Genomic DNA, 10,040 nt, shown 5'->3' on the forward strand with positions numbered 1-10,040 from the left:
AAGAGTGTTTGTTGCTGCCCTTTATCTAAGCACTCTTTATTGGTATACTTAAGATCAGACAATACTCATTCACGTGTAATTTAGTATTAGAAACTGTCTTGATATATTGAGTGTTGCATATCAAATTGTGTATAAACTGTGAAGTGTACGAGAAATACTTTACTCACATCCATAAACTGAACGTATCTACATTACAGTAAGCAAAGGACAAAATTTGTTCAAAAACTTTTATTTACTATAAAGACAAAAAACACCAAAATAGGTACAAATTATACTATATAAAATTGGTTCAATGGGGTAAAAACTTTTAATTAAAATATCTTGATATATTTAAAATAACAAAGGATACAATGAAGCCAAATTTCTTAACCCAGAGATTTCTGTAAAATTTGCTTGCACAGTAAGGTGCTAATAGAAGTTAGCCCTTAAGCCCTGGAAGTCTTAGGAATCAGTCACATAGCAAATATAATTTCATTGTGAAAGTGAACTTTGGTAGAAGAAACTCTATAGGACACCTGAGGTAGTAGAAACTGGAATAAACAGCAGTAGACGTTATTTACAACTTAAGTACCAAATAACATTAAGAGCACAAAAAAATAATTACACAATACAATTTTCAGTCCAGCTTTGATCCAAAGAAAATAAGAATATTACATCACATCTGCATTTTAAAAACACCACAATTACCAGCAAGCTGAGGGAAATGCAAACAAACCCAAACAAATGCATTTGGACTCCTAGAGGCAGTTTGAGTTTGAAATGCAGTAGGCATGGTGATCTACAAAGTAATACTGATTAGCTGAGGTTCATCAGTTTACACAGTTTACATTTCTGCCAGAAACAGTATTAATCTGACAACTGATCTTCCAGTACATGAGTTGGCAAGAGTGCATCCTTTAAAGCTTGCACATAAGAAAGACTTGGAAACAATCTTATTAGAATGAGAAATTCTAAAGTGGTCAAAAAAAAAAAGGTCAAGTACAAAACAGTTAGAGCTACCAAACTTCACATTTCAGTATTATCTTTTTAACTCTTCAAAGTCTGCCAATCTTCCAAAACAAAGGAATGTAAAATTTCCAAAAGAAACATACTCACAACTAATGACACTGCTTTTTTTAATTAGTATGAGCACTATCATCCCCATAAACTTATTGTTAAGATGTTTTACTTCCAATTTGTATTGTACATTTTTAATGTACTGTAGCTTATTTAGTTTGTCCTGAGTCTTTAAAAATAACCAATTCTATTTCAGTCCAACTATCCAACTGGCTTCTGAAGAGTTAAAACATAAACAGTATTTTTTCCAAACGGATTAAACACAATCAATATTTTATTTAAAAATATCCCCTTTTAAAAAAGCAAAAGAAAAGCTGCCATTTTCCTTCAGAATTACATGCATCAGAATCTAAAAACCTGCCTTTAAAATAATTTTAAAAACCTGTTTAAAAAAAAAAACACACTTGCTAAAAACACAAGCTTTGCACTACAGGTGAAGCTTTACTTCACATTTTACTTTAGCTTGCTTTTCAAGTCCAAGTTTGTTTCTTGTTAAAATAAATACCTTTCTTATGGTAATATTTTTAACATTTTCAAATTAAATTATCACTAATAGCTACAGTAAATAGATGATGTAGGGCAGAAGGAAAACAGCAGGTAAAACTTGTTATCAGTAGCGAATATGACCTCAGCTTTGTTACACAAAGAATGAGATTTACTCACGGTTGGCACCTACTCCAACCAAAGTACAGGACAAAGTCTCCCATGCACTTTAATGGGAGATGGGTTTTGGGCCTTTGACCTGAAACTTCTCTACACCATTTACCAGAATAAACGGCTATTCAAAAAGAAGGCTCAGCAACTTTTAGCATAATTCAGACTAAGTTGCTTTATGCTGAACGATCTTGTTTTTTCTGGCTGTCTTTTTTTGTCTTTAAATAAGCTATACTATCAGAACCTTCAACATTGCTTTGTTGAAGGTGGCATTTTATTTTATTCCAGATTTCCAGCAAATCTGTTTTTAAAACTCCCGCGTCAGCAAGATGTTCCAAGACAGAGCTCTCATCTTTTTCTAAAGACTAATTTAAAAGATCCCCTTAGACTATTTTAAAAGATCCCCTTTTCCTGAAAGTTAAAAATACAATGAAAACAAACTTTAATTTCAAACGAAATTACATGGGAGCAGTAACTGCATGGTGAACCACAACTGACTGCTCTTACTTTAAGAAAGGCAAAACGTTTTTTTATAGTATCCATCAGTGTTTGGATTTGTTACTCTGAGAACTTTATGTAATTAAAAGGGACAAATACAGAACTTCCTTTTAACCAGTACTGAAGATTGACTAATTGCAGAAGTCTCTGCTTATACCTACATGATATGAAATGGAACAGTGATTGCTATATTAAAATAGATCCTGAGCCCCTCAGCTGCTAATATTGCTGAAAAAGTGCTCCAAATAAAATAAAAATCACTTATCTGCTAAATATCATGCAGATTTAAGGAAAAATGCTTTTGTGTTCGCATAAAGCCAGATGTTTGGAAAGGCACAGTTTACAAATTTCTGAATAAATTTCAATTATGAAATGTTGCATACTGAGCTTAGGTAAAGATCTTGATTTGTCAATCACATACTTAGGTAGGGTCCTCCACTGGCCTTAAGTCCTTGATGTATCTATTATCAAGGCCAGCAGAATAATACCATTTGCTGTGCTTAACTACACTGCAAGACAGTTATTGTATATTCAGTAGCATCTTCTTCAGTATATCAGCCTTATAGATAAGTAGCTACCATGTAGTACGGAAGACTGGGTGTTTCAGCAGCTCCCTTGATGGGGGTCTGTCCTGAGGTTGAAGTTCTAAACACCGAAGAGTCACATCTTTCAAGCCAGGAGACAGATGTGTAGGGATTGATGGAGCAGTAGTTGCACTAGCAATCTGAACAAAGGGAAAATAACTTTTTAGAAGTCAGTGATTCTTAAGCCCCCTCTCCTGCTCCCAAAAACCTTCCACAAGCTGATCGTTTCCAGCTGATAAGTTGTATTTATGAGCTTTTCTCCACTTAGCATATTTCCTACTGCAGTTTTTTTTACTGCTTCCATTTTACAAAAATATGTCTTAACTTGCCCTTATGCCTCTTTCCCCAATAACATTGTTCTATTGCCTTTCAGTTTGCCTCTCTCCTTGCACTTTTCTCTACATTTTCTTTTTACAGCAAGATTCTGCAGTGACCATATGCTGAGCAGGCCATAAGAAAAGCTCTTATGCCATACACATGGGTCTTCTTCAGTCTACCAGTTGCCATCAGTGTTAACTGGCATAAACCAACATAGAGATATATTAATCTGAGTGATGTTACATTATGGTATGTTAAGATGGGTATGTTCTCTGGCATTGTCTTTTCTGTACTTCTGCTACCACCCCAAAGGGCAATCTTTCTCAGATAGATGCAGATCACTCCCAAACAAATTAATTTTGATCTTCTCTAGGTCAAATTAAGTAAGGTGACTGAGAACACTAGAGTGGCACCACCTGGTTCACACAGATGCAGAACCAAGACAACGAAATATCTTATCACAAGTGACTTGTACTTAATTAGAATATATTTGAATACTGCTGTGATAGTTCTGTTTTGTGGAAACACTTTCTTCACTCCTGCTAGTGAAAATGCTAATAATAACTTTCTTCACTAGTGGCAGTATTTTTTTAATTCATGACTACAGTTCAACTAGACTTTTAGAATTAAATATACCTAATTGATTTTAGTAAGAAACATGAACGCCAAAATGGAAGACCTGGAAAAGTGAAGGGCAGTATTCATATATAGTAGGGCATAATGGTAAATATATTTCAGCAAAATCTGAACGTGGAACATCAGGTTTTTACCAAAGGACATTCTCCGCTATGAAATATGAACACACACAGAAATGTTTTATGGTAGAAATACTTCTTTTGCTCCTGTATTTTATAAGATGGTAATAAAAAGAGTTCAAACCCTAATCTTCTCCCTAGAGTCAAGATCAACTCTATTTCCAAATTTTGTTTTAGCCTGTTACACTAGGTATTTATATCTCAGAACATAGGTTTTTCTGCATATTATTGTGTTGGTAGGTTTGTTTGTTTTTTTGGTTTTTTTCTTTTGAACAAGCTAGTAGGATTATGTTGGTATCAGCATTAATTTTGTAGTAACAGCTCCAATATAAAGAAGAGCTATTCCAACAACCCCTACTACTTGTATACTTTTCTAAAATTCACATTGCTATATATTAAAGTAGTCAGTGTCTTTTGTAGCATACAAAATACCTCACCTTAAATATGAGAGCAAGATGATTGGAATGTTTCTCTGCATTCCAGGGAGGTTTAGCACAAGCCATTTCTATAACAACACAGCCAACGCTCCACACATCACAGCTCCTACCGTATTGCTGACCTCGCAGAACCTGAACAGACAGACAGACCAAAACTCAGATTATCCACTTCAAAGTCTCTTAACTCTTCAGTAATTTAGATGAAAAAAAAAAAAAAATCAGCCAAGTGCATTCTCATTAACATTTCAGGTTGAGAAAGCGACCAGGGATGTAAATGCCTTAAGATTTATACAGATGTAAAGAGCTAGTAAATAAAATGCCTGATCAAAGGGGCAAAGCAAAGTACTTTGCAATAGTTAGCTTTTGACCAAATGGTCATTTGGGCTTTAGTAACAACACTTATGACAGATATATCTTGTAACAAACTACTTAAACCAACTTTGACAGCAAGAAAGAAATGTCATTATTGCCATGTTGGAATCATTCCTATTCTTTAGAACAAGTACATTTAAAACATATTTGAAGCATTTACAGCAATTCTTTCTTATTTGGCTGTATGAATTAGCCTAAAGAGTTCAAACAAACTTTCTGAAGTAACTTTCAAAATTGGTCTTACCTCCGGTGCCATAAATGCAATAGTCCCCAACAACTGTCCCTGAAACTCCCCAGCACCAGTTCCTTTTGATGCCAACCTGGCTGCAGCTCCAAAATCAGCAATTCTTAATCTATGACCTGTGCTGTCGATTAGTAAATTGGCACCTGTCAACAGCATAATAAAAATACTGCTAGTTGGCTTTTTATTAAAGGCAAAAGGATGAAAAGACACTCTTCCTCCCTCCATTTCAAAACTATAATTAGGTTGACATTCCCCACCCCCAATATCAAGGAAATATAAAAATCAAGGACAAAGTCTAATAACGTCACTTTCTGTTATGCCTGAATGATACTGCATGCGGCTCAAGGCTGTCTGAGAGATTTAGAGAAGCAATGAAACTTTCAGAATAGCGCAAATAACAGGATCCTGGAACAATGCCTGGAAACAGAATAATGAAAGAAAACAGTGACCTAAAACCCTGGAGGTTTTAATTGCCTGCAGCGCCCTGTGAAATTTAAACTCATTTAATCCTTAAGCAACTTTGAGTTGTCTTGAAGAGAATTACAGAGCAATTGAAAGTTTCCCTATTTTAAGAAGAAATACTAAAGACAAATATCTGCCATGTCTATGTTGCCACTTATTTGGATATGTCTCCAGTTCTTAGAGAGCTAAGTGACATTAAAAGGAAAAGTTTAGTAAGGGTGGTATTTCCCAATAAAGTCCACATTTTGCTCAAACACAGTATAACTGTATTTATGTTCACTAGGATGAAAGAAGAAAACTCATCACAATATTCCTATATATTAGAAACCTGACCTCTTTATCTTGGCTTATTCACAGATTTTAACATAATTTCAGGGTAAACATTTACATTAATTTAAATAGCAATCTTTAAAGCTATATAGCAACTTCATATTTTATTTGAATAAACTGAGAAAACCAATTTTTCTAAACCATCGGCACAGGTTGCGAGTGTCCCCAACCATGCTATGAACATTCTGCTTGATGTATGTAATTAAAGGTTATTAAAACAAACCCAACAGAAATACCACTCTTGAGATGGTGTCTGAGAGAAGCGATAGGTCTCAAGCCAACATAGAAGCTGTTTTCTGAATATTCCTTTCTAAAAGGCATTTTAAGTAAGTCTCACCTTTAACATCTCTATGGATTATCTGATTCTCATGGAGGTAAGAAAGGCCACGTAACAATTGTTCTGTGTAATTAATAATAACCGATTCTTTGAAGGCTCCATATTTACTTAACAAATGAGCAACTGAACCCCCTAGAAGATAAAAAAAATATTTTATCAACACTCATATTTTGTATTAGTAGAATGCAGCACTGCCTCCTAAAATTGGAACTTGGTATTGGTATTCCTTATTTATAACTAGATCTTTCTCCCCACCCCCAACAAACATTAAAGTTTCATGAGCAAAAAGGTAATATGCTTGGTTACTTAAATAACATGTACAGTTCCAGGAAGAAAGTAAAGACATAAGTCTTCATGCTTCCTAATAATTTTATACTTCCTTAAAAGAATGTACAAATCCCTTAGTGTACAAAGTACTGTTGCTGATAAAAAACTACATATATTTATCCACAGTTTGCATTAACATTTAAGTAGTAGAACACTAGCTTTCTTTTGGCAATAGATACACACAGCTCCAGCAAGCTTTCCCTCTGAGGTTCTTAATTTACTGTTGTCACCATCCAAGTATCAATATATAGAAGCAAGCAGACAAGCAAGGAAAAGCAGTGTCTTCCTCTGTTTTCCAAAAACGTACATAGATCCTCAAGATTTTGGATTTCCATTGTGCCTCTAAAAGTATTCTAATATAACTTGGGCTTGAACAAATTAAAAACATTTTCTGACATTTCACTATCTAAATAATAGTATTTCAGAAAAATTATTCTTAAAAAAAGTTAAACACCCTTAATTTTGAGAAAATATCTTCTGCCCTGTTGCTTGTAATAACACACACTTGGGCTTTGCTTGACACTCTGGTATTGCTAAGTGGTTTCTACCAAAGAATGTAAGTTAAGGTGCAATGCTTTATTTTATAAGAAATAAGGATGAAAAAACCACCATATATAATATAATAAAAAACCACCAACATATAATCCCATTCATAAAATTAATAAAGCTCCTTCTTAAAACAAGGATATAGACTTTCTTGTCCCTGCTCTATACAATAATGGAAAGATTTCACTATTTATTACTACATTACCACTTAATATATTTAAGATTTGAAAATGTTTTTCCCAAAGTATCCTGCTTACTACCTGTTTTTAGAAGTTTACTTTAAGTTGTTAAATGTCTTTGCACACCTCACAATTTTATTAAAATGCATGGGATAAAAACAAGTGACAGGTATTCCAAACTTCCTAGCAAAGTTACTTTTAATAACAACTTAAAGTTACACAGGTACACTGAAAATGCAACAGTTTGATGTATTTCCAGCTGACCTGCCTGTCTCTCAAAGTTTGTAACTCCTCATTTATATTCAGAAATTGAGGAAAAAGTAGTAGAATTTTTGTTCAGGGCTTCCAACTGCTTTAACTGTATGACAGATTAGGTATGGAAAATTCCAAATCAAAAAAAGGATGCGTCAGTAGGAATATTGCTACAACCACTTAAACTGTTCTGTAAGTAAATCTTTATCCTGGTTACCAACAGCAATGCAAATACAAATTTGCAAACTGAAGTGATGCAAAATGCAGTATGAAACTACATAGTTCAAGACTTAACTGGTATTTTCACTTTCTTTGGCATACTAGTTGTTTACCTGCCATCCATTCAATAAAGAGGTTATAGTTGCTCTTCTCACATGTAGCACCCAACATTCGAATAATGTTAGGATGATTCAGATGACTCATCATCCTTATTTCTTCTCTCAGTGCTTCAACTACCTCTTCTTGCTCAGATGATGTATTCCTGACATACGTCACCTGTTTTGAAACATGGTATTCAGACTCACCTTACATAATTACCTGTCCTGTAACCCCCTGCCCCTTCAGTACAGTAACAGGAATGGATGGGTTTCCATCCCTTTTCACCATCTGGAAATAGCAAGTATTCTTTTATCTCAAGCCCCTTTGGCTGAGAACGTATCTCCATGTAAGACAGTCACAGAAAATTAAGAGTGATCTTCTGGGGAAACACCAACTAAAATCTCTCCAAGTATGGAGTCGGGAAACTTCCCTCTTCACTCTTCTCTGCTTAAACTAGGAAAAATCTGAAGTCCTGTACTGGAACTGGAGGCAACCCCAGCTCTGATCCATACTATATCTGAAACAATGGTGTGCCGCAGAGGATTTCCCCTGGGCTTTCAAAGGATGGACTAGTTGATGACAGACTATTTCCCTGATTAATGTTTCAAAATTGCTCAATTCCATAGGTGTCAGTTCATTCTAGAACGAATAAGAAAATGCTAGGCCTAAGATTCCCTCTATGTTGGTATCACTGGTTCAGACCTAGGGCACCTGAAGTGGGCAAGATTTACTCTCATGTAGTACCTTCAAAAACATTGAGTGAAGCATGTGCATTTAGGCCTCTTTTCTCAGTTATACTTCTGTATCTACTAATTTATACATTAAAAATACTTGCCTCAAAGTTGGCTATGGGATCAGAGGAAAACAAGCAGCAAACTACATTTCCTCTGCTTAAACTGTTTCAGGAAAAAAAAACCAACCACCTTGACAAGTAAAGGGACACTACTTTTAATAGCTACCTTGCAAATAGGGCATTAATTTGGAATCAAGAGATCTAGGCTCCACTCTGTGACTGATGTATGAACTTGAGAAAAGTGAAAATGCATTTGAAGAACTACCAAAGAAAATGGGCATATAAAAAAAGTACAGTATTTTTTTCATTTTGAGGAGAAGTGAAAATGTTAATACCATCCACATGAAGACTTTTTATTATGTATCATGTGAGAACACATGACAGGGAGCAAGGAACACAAGAAGTCTGTGAGAGCAGAGAACTTTTATATTTAATCTTCCAAAGAAATACTGAAGGACAAGCACAATATATTCAAGAAAGTGAAGTATTTGAAGTATTCACCTGTTTTACAGCCATTAGTGTCCCCGTTCCTACATCTTGAGCTTGGTAACAGGAAGAGAAAGCTCCAAGACCAATTTGCTGACCTTTAAGCCATTCTGCATCTTCCCTGTAATGGTGCTTTGCTTTGGTATGTCCAGGCAGGGTTTTTGGTGTCTGCAAATTAAACTCCAAATCAATTCCATGTTTACTAGCATGCACCTAAAATGTAGACATTCTGGAAGGTTATGAATTATCCAAGCTTATATGCCTCTCCTCTATCTTACAGTTATTTGTTCTGCATGTTATACATGACTCAGCTGAGACCAGAACACCAGTGCATTCCATAATCCATAAACTCCTACTGTATGTAAGAACAGTGAGCCTCCTCTGTGCTTCTACCTGAAGGTGAAAGTCAACATTTAAGGACAGAAATAGGAGCAAGACTTTTTTCTATCCCTGATCTCACATCTAGTGAAGGTTCTAGTTAGCACCTATAGTAAATACAACCAAAATCATGTTGTTTTCTATGTATTTCTCCTATTTTACATTTCACATGTTGTTACCTCAGGCAAAGGACCACAAATAAAATACTCCTTTCCCTGTTCTTATTTCGTGTGCTTTTGTCTATTGCAAGCAAATATTTTTATGAGTTACCAAGTATCTCACATCTTGTCTCTCAAGAGGTGCTGACAACAAGATCTCTTCCAACTCTATTTCATAAACTAGTTTGGCTTTGTACAATTGCCTTCAAAGTAAATCAACGTTAAGACTCAGTACAGGTCTGCTCCTGCTTAAAAAACTTTGTTCTTGTTTCCTGGTTTCCCCACTTTTGCACTTCATTCTTTGCCATTTTAAAGGTTGGTACATGACATAACGTCTGTCTTCCAAATACCTTCTCTAAACTTGTAATCCTTCCATAACCATGGAAGGATTCTGTTAGTGCCCTCAACTTGCAGACTGTTTATACTCCAACTCCTAGGAGAGGGTATTGAGTACCTCTGTATTTCCAAAGTTATAAAAAATACAACAGCACTGCTTTAAAATTCAGTGAATCTCAATTGATGCTTATGCTAAATTCCCATATACTTACATCCTGCT

At 35.1% G+C, this 10,040-nt stretch overlaps 1 protein-coding gene across 1 annotated transcript in view; it reads right to left on the minus strand.

Annotated features, from left to right (window-relative positions):
* Nucleotides 1–2,339: 2,339 nt before the first annotated feature.
* Nucleotides 2,340–10,040, minus strand: part of MAP3K1 (mitogen-activated protein kinase kinase kinase 1, E3 ubiquitin protein ligase) — a 22,743-nt gene continuing 15,042 nt past the window's right edge. The window contains 6 exon segments of the mRNA XM_010087809.1: nt 2,340–2,932; nt 4,303–4,434; nt 4,919–5,061; nt 6,048–6,179; nt 7,684–7,846; nt 8,964–9,145. Of these exon segments, the coding sequence (XP_010086111.1) occupies nt 2,783–2,932; nt 4,303–4,434; nt 4,919–5,061; nt 6,048–6,179; nt 7,684–7,846; nt 8,964–9,145 (902 nt within the window). The 3' untranslated portion in view covers nt 2,340–2,782.

The sequence above is a fragment of the Pterocles gutturalis genome, unplaced genomic scaffold (genome assembly GCF_000699245.1).
Source record: "Pterocles gutturalis isolate BGI_N339 unplaced genomic scaffold, ASM69924v1 scaffold32031, whole genome shotgun sequence".
Taxonomy (NCBI): domain Eukaryota; kingdom Metazoa; phylum Chordata; class Aves; order Pterocliformes; family Pteroclidae; genus Pterocles; species Pterocles gutturalis.